The sequence below is a fragment of the Hippocampus bargibanti genome, linkage group LG01, assembly GCF_051943395.1.
Source record: "Hippocampus bargibanti isolate YZ-2025 linkage group LG01, ASM5194339v1, whole genome shotgun sequence".
In the NCBI taxonomy this organism is placed as follows: Eukaryota; Metazoa; Chordata; class Actinopteri; order Syngnathiformes; family Syngnathidae; genus Hippocampus; species Hippocampus bargibanti.
The window spans coordinates 34,467,259-34,486,112 of NC_142734.1; the positions used below are offsets into that span (position 1 = coordinate 34,467,259).

General features: G+C 38.6%; 1 protein-coding gene across 1 annotated transcript; it reads right to left on the reverse strand.

Moving 5' to 3' along the window:
- Window positions 1-3,654: 3,654 nt before the first annotated feature.
- Window positions 3,655-18,552, reverse strand: chrna4b (cholinergic receptor, nicotinic, alpha 4b). Its single transcript, XM_089012814.1, has 6 exons — window positions 18,276-18,552; window positions 12,982-13,133; window positions 11,141-11,185; window positions 10,945-11,054; window positions 6,099-7,506; window positions 3,655-4,430 (listed from the first exon to the last, which is right to left on the reverse strand). Exons 1-6 carry the CDS (start codon window positions 18,355-18,357, stop codon window positions 4,305-4,307), a joined length of 1,923 nt encoding a protein of 640 aa, XP_088868940.1. The 5' UTR covers window positions 18,358-18,552; the 3' UTR covers window positions 3,655-4,304.
- Window positions 18,553-18,854: the final 302 nt, after the last annotated feature.

Sequence of the window (18,854 nt, forward strand, 5' to 3'; positions counted from 1 at the left end):
TATTGAAGCTTTCATTTCTGGTTAGTCAAACGGCATTGCTATCTTGAGCCGTATCTGTGATTCTCACGGGCTGCTAGCGAGTAATTAACAGAGGAAAATTGATTGAATTTACGATGCGCGACCAAACTGTGCTTTCACCCATTTCAAATATCACCTTCCCCCACGGCGACCGAGGAAAGGTCGAGATCAACGACATGAGGCGCCATCCAATTAGTTTCTCGATCTGGATCGACATGGACAGATAGGATTATGTTGTCATCCAGTTATGATCGTAGCAAATATCTGTGGACTGAAACTAAAACCCAAACTCAGGTAGGGTATTTTTTTTCGAGTCCGCAATTTCAGTAGTACTTGAGTGGAGGTTTTTAAAAAATACACTTATGTGTTGTTGGTTTTTTCTTCACCCACTTATGAAGGCTCACAAATGCGGAGAGCAAAACTTGGGGTATCGAGAATCTTTGCCAGATCATGGAAGGTGGCACAAATGCAGTGTGGTTTTAAATAATGATATCCCAAGGGAACAGGCCTCTGTGCACCTTCCTTTCAGCCATTTATGAGCCTGATCTCTCTGAAACTTTCCTCTTCCAAGCCAGATTGGACCGTTCTTGCCCTTGTCTCTCATCTGTATTTTCACCCCCCCCCCCCAAAATAATAATCAATAGCTTCTTTGCTGAGCCAGTGGAGACAGAAGGAAGGTCACCGTGGCGGGTGTTCAAGTGAAAAACGCCACATGCCGTTAAATAGAATCTGTTTCAAGGATGGCATGGAGGGGCGGGGTGTCATCTTGGTGGCCGAGCAGCATGCTGATGTGTGTACTGACAATAAAATAAAGAGACAAATCCCTGGGAGCCTGAAAGGCTCCCCTGTTTTGGTACGGGCACTAAAAAAACATAAATATTCAGATAGTATATATATATATATATATATATATATATATATATATATATATATATATATATATATATATATATATATATATATATACACGCACACATTGTCCTGTAATTGGTTGTAGACTTTGAAGCCTGTTCAGCTTGGAGAAGGAAAAATACTCACTTTCCTAATAATTCTGCACACAGTCTATATACTGTATATATAAATGTGCTTTTTTTGGTCTTATCTATATAATGTTTTGTTTCTAACCTCATGGCTCATTCTATACTATCACCCATTCGTCATACAATGTACCTTGCAGTCACGTTCTAACATTTGCTGTTGACTCAGCTAAGCTCTGACCTAAATTGTTTATTGACCTTGCTTTTTTGCCTAACGTATTTGATACTTTTGCCTTCACTGACCGTCAACGCTTGTCCTCAAACCAAGCTGGTTATTCAATGAAACCGGATGTTTTTTTTGTAGCACCGATTCTTGCATTTATGTCTTACCTTTTGAACTGTTCTTGATATAAAGTGCTGCTGTGTTTTTGTGCAAATGCGTTGACCTGAACTGATATTCACTGGCATCATTGACTCAAGTGAACCATACCACTTCAGAGAATGACTCATGGTAACCCGAGTCCATCAAATGAAGTGACTTCATCACCACTTGGACAGAAAGCTTTCATAAATGGCATTGCTATCTTTTTGACTTCTTGACCAAAATATGCCCCCAGATGTCTAAATAGGAACAATTGTTTGTTAATAAGAGTACATACATGCCCTTAGGCCACTACATAAGGAAATACAATATGCTGCCATGTCTACTCGAGAGCTTTTTTTCAAAGATAAATCTCAATATCTTGCATAAATTCATACAGCATTGAACATTTGAAGCAGAAAGAAAGAGAAATTGGAGACAATTTTCTGACAAATCATACTTTAAGTGACAGAAATCCACAAACCTTAAAGGACAAACGACATCACTTTTTGTTTTCTAACTGACATCAGAAAAACGTTTTCTAGGATCTAAAATACCCAAAACACACAGTATGATATTTTTAGTCAAATGCAAAACACGGAGCTTTGTCACCCTCTTCTGCCTCTTTTTGGTGCAACATGAAGTTTTCAGACCAAACAAGTACAGCAAAATGCATTGACGTGATAGAGGAACTGCTACAATGTGTCCTTTTTTCGGTCAGGGGCGTTCCTTCAGTGACGTAACGTGAGGACTCGTCACCAACTCAAAAACAAGACTTCCGGAATATTCAGCGCGAGTCTTAAAATTTAAACTATAGCTATATGCGATGGAATCGTTGTAAAATATGCTCAGTAGAAGTCATTTGAAGACAGTTTACAAATTATGGACACAACTTGTCCAGAGACGTCGGTTGTCCTTTAAATAGTCCCACAATGGGAAAATTTGCATCATGTTTTTTTCATTAATTCATTTTGTCCATTTTTATTCTGTCAATTTGTGCAAAGCTTTAGAAACGTTTGCACAATCTGCTTCATGTTATTGCCGTTATTCACTCCGACCCTGTGTTGTGGAGTGTGGCAATACAAAAATGGTTTTCATTACCATCACAAGTTGCTGAGCTAGGGAGTTGACTCTTGTTAAACTCTGTGTCCAATAAACCTGTGTGAAATACACACTGCACTTGAGCCATTAAAAATACAAATAAATAAATAAACAAATACATAAAAATTCAGAGCCCGGATTGTTTCCACTCCTGGAATCGGCACTCGGTTACTTCCAAGTTACACTCGCTAATTGTGTGCTGATCCATATGTGTGGCACATGCAGCGGACATATAACTAGTGATTTGAATGACCCTCTGTTGTAATTTACAACAGATTCTTTTCTTACAGTGTTTTTTAGGTGTTCAATTGCCTGACATGTTTCGGCGTATACTTCCACCTTCGTCAGAGTGTCACCCATTGTATATTGGTGATTGCAATTATGCTGTAGAAACCATTATAGTAAGCAATACTGTACCACAGTGGCGGACCGTCAAGGCCTGCAAACCCTTCTCTGCTGGCCTAAAAATATCTGAATCACAGAATGATGTTAATTATATTATATCCATTATATTATATCCATGAAGTCTTATTAAATATTCCACATTTTTATTTTTTATTTTGTATTTTTTATTATTTTTATTATTATTATTATTAAAGCCTGTTGTGCTATCGGAAAAAAATAGGGCGGAAAAGTTTACTTCTATTTTACCCGTCTGAAAATGATCCATTAAAATAGCAACCTTGACTTCTCAGTGAATGACGAACAAAACCTAATGATACAATTTAGGCAGATACAAGGAAGTGTGCCTCTTTGAAGGTGATGAAAATTAGGAATGATCAACATTGGAGGAGATCTGCAGCCTACCAAGTGACATTTAAAGGACAACCGACGTCTCCGGACAAGCTGTGTCCATAATTTGTAAAATGGCTTGAAATGACTTCTACTGAGCGTATTTTACAAAGATTCCACCGCATATAGCTATATTTTACGTTTTAAGACTCGTGCTGAATATTCAGGAAGTCCTGTTTTTGAGTTGGTGACGAGTCCTCACCCTACGTCACTGAAGGAACACCCCTGACCGAAGGACATATTGTAGCAGCCCTTCCATCACGTCAATGCATTTTGCTGCACTTGTTTGGTCTGAAAACTTCGTGTTGCACTAAAAAGAGGCAGAAGAGGGCGACAAAGCTCAGTGTAAGGAATTAATCAGCCTGCGGAAACGGGCTGATTAATTCCTTACACGTTTGTCGCCATTTTCTGCCTCTTTTCTGGGACGCTACATTGCAGTCCAGATGCCTCAAAATGACACGGAAGGACTTCTTTAATCGATTGCAAACATGTATGCTTTCCTCTTCAGAACTGTTTGAATCAGATTCATAACTGGATGAGTAACAAGAAAGCATATTCTTCGAATCTGAAGCCATTGTTTTGATTCTCCAGCAAGGCAAGACGTCTTGGGGTGACACCATGAACAAGGGGGCGGGACCTTCTGAAACTGGCCATTTCCTGTTTCATTTTTTTGCAGATTTTGGACACTTTAAGTCATTCTTATTGGTGTTTTGCATTTGAATACAAATATCATACTGCGTGTTTTGGGTATTTTACATGCTATAAAACGTTTTTCTGATGTCAGTTAGGAAACAAAAAGTGATATCGGTTGTCCTTTAAGTTATGGAGGCAGTAGTTGGAGATGCAAAGCTCAATGTCAAAACAGGGAAGTACAAAGGGGTGTTTTCATTACCTCATCAATTATTTATATGCTCCCAGGAATTGATTATAGACTTCTCACGTTGTCCATAGGCTTGATGTTAAACTGGGACAAAACATTTGAAGCTCATTGTACAAATATCCCCCCCAAAAAACAGGATAAATAACCGTCTTCTGTTTGCTTTGGTGGGGAAATTTCAAATCATTCCAGCAAGCCAAGGAGGAAGAAAGAGTCCCACTGATCCCAGTATACATACAAGTACAAACATCCAGAGGAATATTCTGTCGATGACCATGGCGACATACTTCCAATCCTCTTTCACCTAACAGGAAAAAGAGCAAAAAGGGACATTGAACACGTATTCCAAGACACCAACATCCTGTTAGTCAGCTGTCAGTTTTCACCCTTGAGTGATTTCTTCCGAGTGGATGATTTTTTTTTTTTCATTAGGATGGCTCGTCCCTAAATGTCATTCAATCGTGGCCTCTCTGGAGAAAAATCAAGGTTGAATAGCTAAGGTCAACTTATTTCAATCACAGACCTTTACCATGAGAGTGACTCAAATTGTTTTCTTTTTGATTTTTTTTAAACTGTCTTGCTAGCATATGTACCTAACACCATGACATAAGATGGTTTTATGAAGATCCACACTTAAAATATATGTAAATAAAAACTGCATTTCAGAGATGATGTTAAACGATGAAGCGAGAGACAGCACTTTAATATTAAGTATGCAGGTGATTTATCCAACATACGGCCCGCGGGCCGGAACCGGCCCCCAAGGAGGTTTGATGAGGCCCGCAGGATAATTTAAAAGTGGAAAAAAAATGCACGAACGACATGAAAATCATATTTGTAATGTGGTGCAATTCAAGGATTGTCCGCTAGGGCCATAGTGGTGCTTTTTCAACCGCAGTTTCAACACCCTCATTCGCCAAAATGTCATTATCCAAATGAAGAAAAGTAGCTAACGAGTGTCGAATTTTCAATGAAAAATGGACCACGTCATATTTTTTTACAGAGATGCATGGGGAACCTTTGTGCTTTGTGTGTTTTCAACAAGTTTCTGTATTTTGGTTATTTATAGAATGTAAGGTATGATTTTAATGGTCCGGCCCACTTGACGTCTACCGAGGCCATATGTGGTCCACGATGTGAAAGGAGTTTGACAGCCCTGATCTAAACGTATCCAGCTAGCTAGCTACTCACCCACTTCCATTCATCCATCCATCTGTATTTGTTAGTCCATATATGTTTTTTTGCATTTATCTATAATATCCTTAGTTTTTATTTTTAAATTGTGAAAAATGTACATTTGTTTAAATGATTGGTATGGCATAAAAAAAGAAACTACAGGAAAACTAAAAAAAAAATATATATGTGAAACTTTTATTTTGAAAGAAAATTGCGTGTGTCAGGGACAAAAATAAAATAAAATAAAATAATGAAACATTTTTTTTTCAAAACTCTCTGGGACACTTTACATTCCCAGGATAAGAACAAAAATAGTTGAATATCAATCTGAATCTGTGATAATACAAACATTTTTTTTAGAAATTAGAGGGGGTGGTGGGTAATGTAACTTTTTTTAGGTTTTATTTTCATTGGAAATTAATAAGAACTTTTGTGGGGATTTTCGAAGTGCATATGTTGAATATTTGATCAATTGGAATTTTAGTGATGTTTTAAATCATTGCCAAGGTGGCATTGAAGGAGCTAAACATTTCTAATTTTGAAAGGGAAAGGGAAACAACAGTAAATCTATTTTTCTTGAATGTATGGTGGAGAATAATTTGTGATTTTTTTTGTTGGGAAAATGTACATTTTTTTTTTTTGTACATCAGAATTTTGGGTGAATTTGAGTCACCTCGATTGTTTACTCTTTTGTACTTCTTACTGTGGAACTGTGCGGTAAAGGTTTAGTTTTACCATTTTCTGAAAAGTACCACCTTACTTTTTTGTTAAATGGTTAACATTTTAATCAACTCACTGAGAAGTCGTCGTCCTCTGCCCTGAGATGATCAGCGACGTATTGAACTCCCTCAATGGCTCGTTGCATAGCAGGAGACAAGCGATGGATCACAGCTTCTTTATCAGGCTCCTCTTTGAGGGTATTTGTAAGGTAGTTTGTAGAGGCTCGTTGTTTTGTTTGTTCTGCAGTCCCAGTCCATTTCTCCGGCCATTCGTTGTGCAAGCAGCAGGACTGATAGCCGTGCGAGTGACACCGTCGTGCAGCTCTCAGTGGAAGCTCCTTCTGTAGGTCACCCATTTGCTCCACGCTGAGTGAGCGGCCATTTAAAAACAATTTATTCACGTCTTTGTTGGAAAGATTGTGAAGGTGTCCGAGAGGCAAAGTTGGAGGTAAGGAAAGTTGAGAAGAAGACAAAATGGAAGAGATGTGTCCTTGTCGGAGACCCGAATACTGTTTAGTGGGTGACTGGGAGAAAATGTTGGCCTTTAACGAGGGATCTTCCTGATTGACGTCCTTGACAGGGGAGGAGGACGGAGACGGTGAGCAGACACGGATGTTTGGGCTCTCGGGTGGAGTTTTCGGGAGGCTCTTCTCGGCCTGCATTGTTTGGGACAGCCCTGTTTCTAAACCCATCCAAAAGGTCTGGGAGTTGCCCGTTGCTGATATGATGGTTGGGCGGTGCATCATTTCAATCAACTTCTTGCAGTGTTGCTTGGCCGTTCCGGGGGGCCGCTTCATGAAAAGGACCCGGGGCACCATATCCAAAAAAACCCTTCGCACCCAATGCGGCATTCCGTGGGTTTGGGGTGATCGGTGGTGGACGTTCAAAACAAAGACAGTAATTATAATTGAAAGTGTGACAAAGACCATGGTGAACAGCAGGTATTCACCAATGAGTGGAATCACCAAGGATGTGGACGGTATTATCTCTGTGATTAACAGTAGAAACACGGTTAAGGATAATAAAACGGAAATACACAAAGTGATCTTCTCGCCGCATTGCGATGGTAAATAAAACACCAACACAGTCAAACAGGAGATGAGGAGACAGGGGATGATCAGATTAATGGTGTAGAACAACGGGAGCCTCCGAATGATGAAGTAGTATGTGATGTCTGCGTAGATTTCAGTGCAACACTCGTACTTTTTAGTGTTGTACTTGCCCACGGCGTTCATAATAACCCACTCGCCGCTCTCCCAGTAGTCCATCTGATCCACGTCGCTGGCCATGCTGATAAGGTCAATCTTGGCTCGGTCAAAGGTCCAGGAGCCAAATTTCATCTTGCAACTTTGTTGGTCAAAGGGGAAAAAGGTGACGTCGATGCTGCACGAAGACTTGTAGATGGCCGGTGGCATCCACTTGATCCGTCCGTCGTGGAATAGATGCGCCTTGGTTAGGTGGGTGACGGCAAAGTCACCATCAGCACTGGAGATACGTACGACAGTATTACACAACAAATACACCTTCTTACACAAGAAGGCGGAAGTTACAATGAGCCTGTGTATCCACCCGTTACTCTTTCATACAACAGAATGAGAGCTAGCTTAGCGTTGAATTTAGCATTTAGCTAAACGGGCCCTGCAGCTTTCATATTAAGGACATTATAAAATCGCCATCATTTTTGTTAGGGGTCCACCAATCTGGACTTTTTGACGCTAATGCAGATTTCAGGCTTACCTTTACAACGAAACAAAACAAAACAAAAACACACACAGACACAAAACAACCATGAACTGATTTAGATTGATATTGAGTCCATAAATGTAAACACGATTTACAGTATGTGTCATGCTCTTAAATATCTCATCATATGTTGAGAATAATAATGCCTTTTTTTACAGGTCAAAACGCCTCTTCAGAAATTGAAATGTTTAATGTACAACGAGAGCCAATTTTTACGTGAATAATGCATACTGAGCATGAAAATAAAACAAATTAACATATTGTCGATATATTTTTCAAACATTAGATGTCAAACAGCACGTGGGAGGAATAAGGAGGATGTAATTTACACAAAATAACAATTTTCACTCATGTCCTCCACTTCTTGCCCAATACCTACTGAACACTATTTACTATTCATGTTGGTTTCACTCCCTGGTGCTTTCTACTATCTTTGGGACTGCTTTATTTCCTGTATATGATACCTGTCCATGTTAAGTGCTCTGTTGCAGCTTCAGCTGTTGTAAAAGCGCTATATAAATCAATATGTATTGTATTGTATTCAAGGAAAATGTGAAATTATTTTACAGTTTCAGTGGCAAAACACCAGTTGATATTTCTTATTTTGAAAAATTCAAATTTCAGGCGATATAATTAACCGACTGAATATTCGGTGCGGCCCTAATTTCAGTATCTATATTTTTTGTGCACATTTTTGTTGAACATAGGCATTGGTTCATTCAACATTTTCTTCACTGGATTAAAGTTATCTAGTGAAAAATCCTCGTAAAGTCACCACTGGACAGCATTTGCGAGGTGTTTGTGACTGAGACTACTTTTTTAATTAAACGGTCTCGCCCGACTATGTTGGCGTGCATCAGGGTGCAGAATCAAATATATCATAACAAAAACTGTATCTCGACCGTGAACCCATAAATACAAATTATGATGACTAAAATTTTTCCAGCAAGAACATGCCTCCTTGTGTTCCCCTTTCTTTCTTCTGCCGAAAGGCAATCACATCCGTGTAAACTCTTCAACATTTCAGCACAATACAATAAATTATCTATTTCCAGGGCTCCATTATGAATTGATATGTAAAAAAATGGTATCAGGTGCGGTCATAATTTCATGTCATATGCTTATAACACAATGGCAACCTTTGTCCAGCTAGCCCTTTGTCTCGTTTTATTAGTTTCATGACTCATAGGCCATTTAATCAAAAGGCAGCAGAGTACACTCACTTTTGAATGACAAATCAATTTGGTTATTGTATTGCTTACATCACGTCATGTCTAATAAATGTCATTGTTATGTTGGTCATTTAGAAGTCCCTTCACTCATAATAATATTCACATTGGATGTGTTTATATCAAAGGTTCTTTGAAACGCCTTTAATTACATTTGATCTCCTAGTTCTTCAACCTAATATGCATTTGCTTTGTGCGATGTACCAAGTTTGTTTACGGCCATTCGCATTAAGGATGACCTTGTTTACAACCAAAGTAATTGATGACGTTGGCACAGGACAAGAGTGTTGGCACAGCGGTGGGATCTTCTTATTTTCTGTTTGAATTGAATCAGCAAATTATGAAAATGAATGCGGATGTGATTGCACTTGCGTCAGGGAGGGCAACGTTGGTGCATGAATCACATGAATCACCGCCCCCAGTTTGTGATGTCACGCCAAGACGTCTTGCCTTGCTCGAGAATCAACAAACAATGGCTTCGGATTCGGAGAATATGCTTTCTTGTTACGCATCCAGTTATGAATATGATTCAAATAGTTCTGAAGAGGAAAGCATACATGTTTGCAATCGATTAAAGATGTTCTTCTGGGTCATTTTGAGGCATCAAGACTGATGTGTAGCACCTCGAGAAAATGCAGAAGATGGCGCCAGAGCTCCGTTGATTTGTCTGATTGGAATTTGTGTCAGCGAATATCAAATAGTTGTCTTGGTACAACACACAACGATTCGCCGTGTTATTTATGTGTTTTCCTTCTAATTACGCCATCAACACGGATCAACACGAAGTTTTCAGACCAAACAAAGTACCGCAAAATGCATTGTGTGTCCTTTCTCGGTCAGGGGCGTTCCTTCCGTGACGTCAGGACTCGTCACCAACTCAAAAACAAGACTTCATGAATATTCAGCGCGAGTCTTAAAACGTAAAATATAGCTATATGCGGTGGAATCTTTGTAAAATACGCTCAGTCGAAGTCATTTGAAGCGATTTTACAAATTATGGACACAACTTGTTCGGAGACGTTGGTTGTCCTTTAAATATTTATGGACCTACATTGGTGGGCAGGTGCTGGTGTGGGCCATGTAAAAATGGATGGTTCTCCATTTTTGTGTTGAGGCAATTAGAGTTTAGCATGTTTGTGACGGAGGCCTACCGTGTTCTGGGTGATGCAGCTGCCACACATATGGAAGCAAGGTAATGAGTACAAGGTGGTCTCCGATTGCCAACATCACACACACATCCGCAAGTGGACATCTTGCAGTTTACCTGACAATGTCATGGATGCAACCGCATCTGCTTTTCCAATGTCAAGCACAGTGTACATTGTACACGTTGACTGCTCTTATTTTAATGCAAATGAAGGGAGCCTTTACAATTGGCCGGGAGTCAGCTATATCCCATCACACAATGGCACACTGTGCATTAGTGCAAAATGTCGGAAGATACCAAAAGAAAGAAAAATTCCACCCATGGGGCCAGCTCGACCGCGCTTTGTGCTCGACTCACGCTGGGCACAAAATAGGGCTTCTTAATGTTTACAAGATCTTTGGTTAATGGGGTATATTTGGAAGTTTATCACAAAAAAAACTATATTCACAGTCAAGTAATATTATTTTGGCGGGGTCCCGAATGTCAAAATTGTTCCCATTTTCATGAACATAAAACTACAGCAGCCTCTATTTTTTTCTGAGATATTTATCAAATAGTAATGGTTAATATTATTTTGGGCTGCGACTCCCCCTATGAAGTTGTTTTGAGTGTGTGTAGTTCATTCTCGGACACAGACACCATAACAGTTCACATGGTAACAAACTGCGCATAGATGATGATGTTATGGATGTGCCAAATATTTTCTCAGAGTACTGCATAATCAGCCCAAATACTCCTTCATTGGAAATATTTCCAAAAAATAACGTCAAATTCTAACATAAATGTATTGGAGGAGACCCTTACTTGTTGTAAAGGACAATATCGGGCCTCCAGATGATCTCTGAGGGAATCCGGATGGAGGTAACGTTGTCGTATTCCTCCGGGTTCCAGCGCAGCTTGTAATCGTTCCATTCCTGGAGGGCAAAATTCATCATGAAGTACAATAATGGTGTTCCATATTGGATTCATTCTAGCGATTTGTCTCTTGTCATTGACATACTTGCTTGACCCAGACATTTGTCGTCATCATCTGGTTCTTCTCATCCTTGGTTGATGGAAACAGAAAATGTTGATGTTATTCGTATTGTATTGTACCAATTTGCTCCAAAACATCGGTGTCCTGTTTATTATTGTTTTACTCAGTAGCATATGAAACAAGACACCCAAATTTACAATAATCCTCAGATGGATAAAAAAAAAACACACTTTTTCCAGCCTTGAAACATTCTGTCAGAGAGACAACTTGGCCAAGACTTCCTTTCGTCTCTCAGGCATGTGAGACAAGCTTTCTCTCCTAATTCGTCTGTGTAAGATCTCAGTCGTACAGGGGTGGTCCATCGATGAAAAGGTTTCTTCAGCCGTCATCTGTACTTCTTTGAAGGTGTCGGACGTTTCGCTTCTTACCCAAGAAACTTTGTCAGCAAACTAAAGTCTTACTGGTAGTTTCGGCCCTACTGATATATATAGGGCCGAAACTACTAGTTTATATATAGGGCCGAAACTACTAGTAAGACTTTAGTTTGCTGACAAAGTTTCTTGGGTAAGAAGCGAAACGTCCGACCCCTTCAAAGAAGTACAGATGACGGCTGAAGAAACCTTTTCATCGTTCTCTCCTAATTCTGAGTAAAACAATCCTCACGACCGTGCAGGCGTTACATTTTCAATCACATGAGCTCATTGTAGAATTAAAAAATCCATGTTCCTAACACCAAACATCAGCTTTTCTTTCAGTCAATGGAATTCCTTGAACAGGGGTTGTGTAAAGAATACGTGATGTGTTGAATTCTCCACGGGGCCACGCAAACGCTATGTGTGTAATAGGAAAACAAACCTACAAACAAGACATTGGGTTCTGTTTTCATTCCCAGCCCAAGTCGAGCACAAAGAGCTGTCTAACAGTGCGCATTTATGGAGTTTTCTTTTGGCATTTTGCTTGACCTCGCACGGGTAGAATTGGGTGTAAATGGGCTTTTTGCACCGTTATGAATAGAACAAGTGTTATTGAGGGCACATTGTGGCAACATCTCTCATTTGCATTAAAATCAGGCCTGTCAGAGAACAGTGCATCCAAATATGCACATCCAATAATAATAAAAATGCATAGCAAATAAATATGTGCTTGACATTAGAAACAGAAATAAATTTATTGGAGTCCGGGCAGGTAAACTGCAAGCATTCCCCTTGCGGATGATGTGCAGGTAACGTGGGCAACTGGAAACTATCTAAAACACAGGTGTCAAAGTCAAGGCTCAGGAGCTAGTTTTGGCCCGCCAAATATTTTTTTTCGGCCTGCGAAAGCAAATCAAGCGTGTCAAATGCCATGATGCTAGCTAAAGTTCAAATCAAATTTTCAAATTGTCGTATGAAAACCACAATAACACATTATTTTTTTTTACTTCAAATCTGAAAACTAGTCATTCATCTATTTGTTGTGCGCTCTTGGTATGTAATATGTGGAGCAGATGAAACATTCTAATGGTTTCCCCAAATTCCTAATGGACCTCAAGAGGAAACTAACTACAATGAGGCCCGCGGCAAAAAGTTAGTTTGACACCCTTGGTTTAAAATGTAGTCCAGTTCTTCTTCACCATCAAACACTGGTGTCCAAAGTCACAAACATGCTGAACGAAAATGCAGACGACTTGCATTTATCAAACATTTGGATGAATCAGGGGTGAGGCAACTCAATGCTGACACAGCGGCAACATGGCCCCAAATATGCTGGACTTGACTCATTCTGGCACTAAAATGACGTTACAAGCATTTATACGCCTAATGCCTGCGAGCCAGTCCATAAAAATAAATCCGGCTGTGTTTGAAAATAGTGAAAATCTTACTCACCACATCTATAAGCTGAGCAATAGAGAGACCAAAGTGGACCAGCACTGTGTCTGATGAGTTTTCCACGGGCCTGGAGAGCTTGTTGTAACGCACAAATAGATCCTGCAGCAGCTTCTCCTCAGCGTGAGCCCGAGGAACAGCATAGCAGGACACTGGAGGTGATGATATGAAATGATCAAACTGTTGACAGAAATGCTCTCCTCAAACATTTTAGCATCCCTTTGGAGACTTTGGAGAATTTTTGGAGAACCGCAGTATATGGCGCAGCCCCAATGAATGGTGTATTTTCAAAGTTTTTCCATATAAAAAGCGCACCTTCAATGAATGAAAAAAAAATTTAATTCCAAATATCATAAATACATATAGGTTTCCAAATATAAGGCGCACCCCCAATGAATGGTGTATTTTCAAACGTTTTCCATATATAAGGCGCACCAGATTATAAAGCACACCTTCAATGAATGGAAAAAAATTCAAATTCCAAATATAATATATAAATATTCATATATGTTTCCCAAATATAAGGCGCACCCCCAATGAATGGTGTATTTTCAAACGTTTTCCATATATAAGGCGCACCAGAGTATAAGGCACACCTTCAATGAATGAAAAAAAATCAAATTCCAAATATAATATATAAATATACATATATGTTTTCCAAATATAAGGCGCACCCCCAATGAATGGTGTATTTTCAAACAGTTTCCATATATAAGGCGCACCAGAGTATAAGGCACACCTTCAATGAATGAAAAAAATTCAAATTCCAACTATAATACATAAATATACAAATATGTTTTCCAAATATAAGGCGCACCCCCAATGAATGGTGTATTTTCAAGCTTTTTCCACATATAAGGCGCACCAGAGTATAAGGCACACCTTCAATGAATAAAAATAATAAATTTCCAAATATATATATATATATATACACGTTTTCCAAATATAAGGTGCACCCTCAATGAATTGTGTATTTTCAAGCTTTTTCCATATATAAGGCACACCAGAGTATAAGGCACACCTTCAATGCATGAAAAAAAAAAACAATTCCAAATATAATACATATACACAGTATATGTTTTCCAAATATAAAGCACACCCTATTTATTATAAGGCGCTACATTAGAGGCTGGGGCTACGCATTAATTCTTCTATAGGGGCAAATGGAGTCGGTGGCTGCTGACAGTAGTTGCCAGACCTGTTGTGCCTCAATAGTACTTCACATATAAGGCGCACCTGCGTATATTTCGAAGAAAATGAATGATTTTGGGTGTGCCTTATACACCAGAATATACAGATTTTTTTTTTTTTTACCGTTTGTTGTTGTTTGCAATAATGAGAACCCGTTTGTAGAGCTGAAAACAGAAAGCGACCTCCGCCAGACCTAGCTGATGTCATGGTTACACGAGACAGTGGGGAAAAGCGATGGGAAGGATGAATGCGGATCAGAGGACATGTTGTGCCTGCAAACCCCTTTCGTCACATCACCCTCACACAAAATTTCCACCTGTGCACCGCTGTCCCTTCGCTACCCATCTAATGGAACACCTCCTCCCTGCGCCCCCACAGAAGATGACCTCGCCAAGTCCCAGAACAATTAGAGACTTACCCCGAGGCTTGCGCAGTGCTTTGCCAATTTGTATGCTCTGTGATTTTTTTTTTCCTACAATGAGTCGAAGCTTTCTTCTCTTTGAGCCATTCATCATCATTGAGTGATTCATATTTGTGACTTCAATTACTACACTGGTACTAATGCATTATTTAAGTATGTTTTATGTGGTAGATTCATCCATCAGTTTAGCGCACTCTACTGCATTTATCTTTTGGAAGTGAACTGAAACAACTTCCAGGAGCCTGTTTGACCTTGTCAATTCTTTGATTGTCTTACAATGGGAATTACTGTAAAGTATTTTGTTCCTGGGATTGAGTTATTTTTTTGGGGGGAAATATTCTGTACACGGAATTTATATCCATCGTACAGATATGACTGTAAAAGATTTGGAAATTGTGAAATATCTCTGCTGTAATGCGAAACTCGTCTGCATTTCCACCCTACAACCAGAAGAGACACTGTTGATCCAGACAACACATAAAGAGACATGTTGGCGATGTCCTCCTACACATTCAATCAAAGCTGATGCGTTGTCCTTTACTCGCTGACAAAAACGGTATCCCAGGTTCAATATCTGCCCACATATCGTCACGCTTTTTATTATTTCTATATTTTTTTATGCCGAGATCTGTGTGCAGGTACCCATTAAGCAAACGGCAACAAAGCATAGTAGCCTACACATTGACCTTTGTTTCATCATCTCGCTACATCTGTCTAATGCACCTGATATGAAATCGAAGCATCCGCTAAAGGTGTGTAATAGCCAGCAAAGTAACTACGTGAACCAGCGCAGCGTCACGTTATAAATGGTGGGAAACGTTTCACGATGGAATACTTGGAGACACGCTTCATTTCATTTGATGGCCACACCGAGGGTAATTTCTTTCATTTGATGGAGACAACCTGGCCAATGTGTATTCATGATGTCCCCCAGACTCAAATTAAAAATACAATAAAGTTTTCTAATGAGGCATTGACATTAAATAGTTTGGCAATTTTTGATCGTCGAAATGATGGGTGTCAAACTCATTTTTTTGTCGTGGGTCACATTGTAGTTAGGGTTTCCCTCTCGGGGGCCGTTAGGAATTTGAGGAACCCATTAGAATGTTTTATCCCCTCCACATATGACATACAGAGCGCACAATAAATTAATAAATACTTTTCAAATCTGAAGTCAAAAATAATGACTGTTATTGTGGTTTACATACGACTATTTCGGACTTCAGCAAGCATCATGGGATTTCATATTTGATTTGCTTTCGTGGGCCGAATAAAATGATGTGGTGGGCCAGATTTTGCCCCCGGGCCTTGATTTTGACACCTGTGAGCTATCACTCTGTCAGAGATATGACAGTCAGACACTGTGGATAGAGACTCGGAACAAGAAAGATTGTCCCTGCTGCCGGCAGGAAACGCAGTCATCCATGACATACGACTGAATTCTGCGTCCCTCTGCCAAGCTATTTATTGAGAGTACGTACAAATTTAGTTGATACATTAGTAAAACATAGTTTTCTTGATTATAATACCACGCCTCTGGAGGTTCTGCGCACCAACAGCTGTAAGCAATAAAACATTGTGTTTTCCATGAACTGATAAGTTTGTAACCTGGCGAATGACCTCTTCCTGTGTTAAGGAGTTTGAAGTCCTAAATTACTCCTGTGATAAGGAGTTCCCCAAGTCCTAAATTACTCCTGTGAATCTAACCGTTTAACTTGCTGTGTGTGTTGACCTGATTGGCCCCAGGTTGTTCTGTGCTTCAATTGTGTATTGAGTCACAAGTGTTGATTAAGCATACAACAGCATGAAACTTTTAAATATGATAACTTCTTATTCTGTCTAATCTCTATCACACAGCAACATGGTTGTGTGGTGTCGTTGCCACATCAGAATGCAGCATAGGCTTTATTTTTTATAATAAATATTTGCATGAAAAACATTTCCAGGCCATTAATGGGAAATAATCTAGTATGGTAGTAAATAGATGGCTGTTCTAGTGCTGTATGATGACATATAACTAATGGTGGGGTGTGAATCCAAACACTGACTTCAAAACCTCCTTTCATGCTGTTTTCACCACAGAAAAATGACATTGCATGGACACAGAGTTCCAACAATACATATATGATCACTGAAAAAGAGCTATGATGCCTCTTTGTATGCTACTTCAACTTTTACCTTCATTATTCAAACCGTGACATGTCTTGCAGTTGAATGATCGTGAAACTCTGTCTTTCGGTACTGTTACATCATATAAAACCAGCATCAAATTTGAAATTGAAATTAAGGATAACAAAAAGCTCTGTCTCAAACATGAACACATTTGAAAATACCACATTGAATTTTTACGCTTTCACCAAGCTACCATGGATTTAATCAGTGTTATGACTACAAACTGGTGTGTGCAGGTGACTTAGCTGCTGGTTTTCCGGCATTACTGAACCCGATTCTGTCCTCTTTTGATCAATGGACTCTCTGAGGCCAATCGTGCATCATCAGCAGCCGATATCTACGAGCAGTGTTTGAGGTCCGTCATAGGCAATGCTTTGTAGCAGGTCACCAAAGACACAGAGGTGGTCATCATTATCCGATGGAAACGGCAAAAAAAAAAAGTACAAAGTGAAAGTGTCCTTTTTTTATTTTTATACAAAAAAAATACATTAATAAATAGCTAAATTAAAAAAAAAATCAAAAATACACAAATTAAATACAAAAATACACAAATAAATAAATAAACACACACACACACACACATATATATATATATATATATATATATATTTTTTTTTCGATATATCCGACCCTATTAATAAATGGCAAAATTAAAAATAAATTAAATACAAAAATGCACAAATAATATATATATATACCGGGATATATATATATATCCGATATCGATATAACGATTCATTTTGATATAAAAATATATTAATAAATGGCAAAATTTAAAAACATCAAAAATAAATTAAATACAAAAATGCACAAATAATATATATATATATATATATATATATATATATATATATATATATATATATATATATATTGTGCATTTATGTATATATATTTTATATATTTTTTTTTTATTATATTTTGTTTGCCATTTATTAATATATTTTTATATCAAAATGAATATATATATATTATATCGATACTATTTGTGCATTTTTGTATTTATTTTATTTTTAAGTTTGCCATTTATTAATATATTTATATATATAAAAAAAAAAAAAAAAATATCGATATAACGAGATATACTATATATATATATATATATATATATATATATATATATATATATATATATATATATATATATATATATATATTTTTTTTTTTAAGAAAGACAAACATTAGGCAACCTCTGCCACCCAAAAAAAATATATGACTAAAAATACACAACTTTACTATACTGGACTGCATTAATATGACATTTACGGAAGCTTAAAACACCCTTCTCAATTTGTACACATCTCCATCCAACCTGCCTGCTGCTATGGGATTAATTCCTATATTATCCTATATTATTCCTATATTTAAAATTCATTTAAAAATGTCGTTGAATATTTTCAACGTGATTGAAAGTTTTAAAAGGATGGATGATACATGCCTATTGAACACATAGATAATATATAGATTGATCAATCGAATCTCACGGTAATATTTTATGAATCACAATTACCTTGTGTTCCGAGAGCGAGCCAAAGTAAGCTGAAACATTTGTTTACTGCCATGGCGCTCCTCAAGATGCAAGATGTCGCCATAGAAACAGTGTGGTCTTGCTTCAGATGATTTTATCAAAGAGGCAAAATGTTGAATGAGTCAATGTCAGCCTGGTGCCGCTCACCCTGCTCATCCATCTGTCACTCGGCTGTCCACTTTGAGTTGAGACAGAGGGATGCCTGCCTGTCTGGTTTCGATACGAGCGGGTGGCTCCTCGCTCTGGTGGAATTCTTGGATCACATGAGTTTGCTTCCCTGCTCCTCTACATGCATGACTGTGGCTCTCGTATCTAAGGCCCCTCCTCCCCTCTCTCCCTCTCTCTCTCTTGCACTCTCGCTGTCTCTCTCCCTCTTTCTCTCTCTCTCTCTCTCTCTCTCTCTCTCATTTCAGCCCTCCAAACAGTTCTCTAAAAATGTACAATGGGCCCACTGAAGATTAACCGAATTCATTCTGTTTTTATTTTGAAGTATCCCCCCCGCCCCCTACTGTGAATAATGCTTATGCTGGGTTAAATTCAGTGGCTGGCCGTGCATGTCAC

Excerpts from the sequence above, each read along its gene's own strand:
- chrna4b (XM_089012814.1), bottom strand. The coding sequence starts at position 18,357 with ATGGCGACATCTTGCATCTTGAGGAGCGCCATGGCAGTAAACAAATGT. Across the intron at positions 13,134-18,275 it reads GCTCGCTCTCGGAACACAAG|TGTCCTGCTATGCTGTTCCT; the intron begins GTAATTGTGATT and ends CATCACCTCCAG. Across the intron at positions 11,186-12,981 it reads TTGCTCAGCTTATAGATGTG|GATGAGAAGAACCAGATGAT; the intron begins GTGAGTAAGATT and ends CCATCAACCAAG.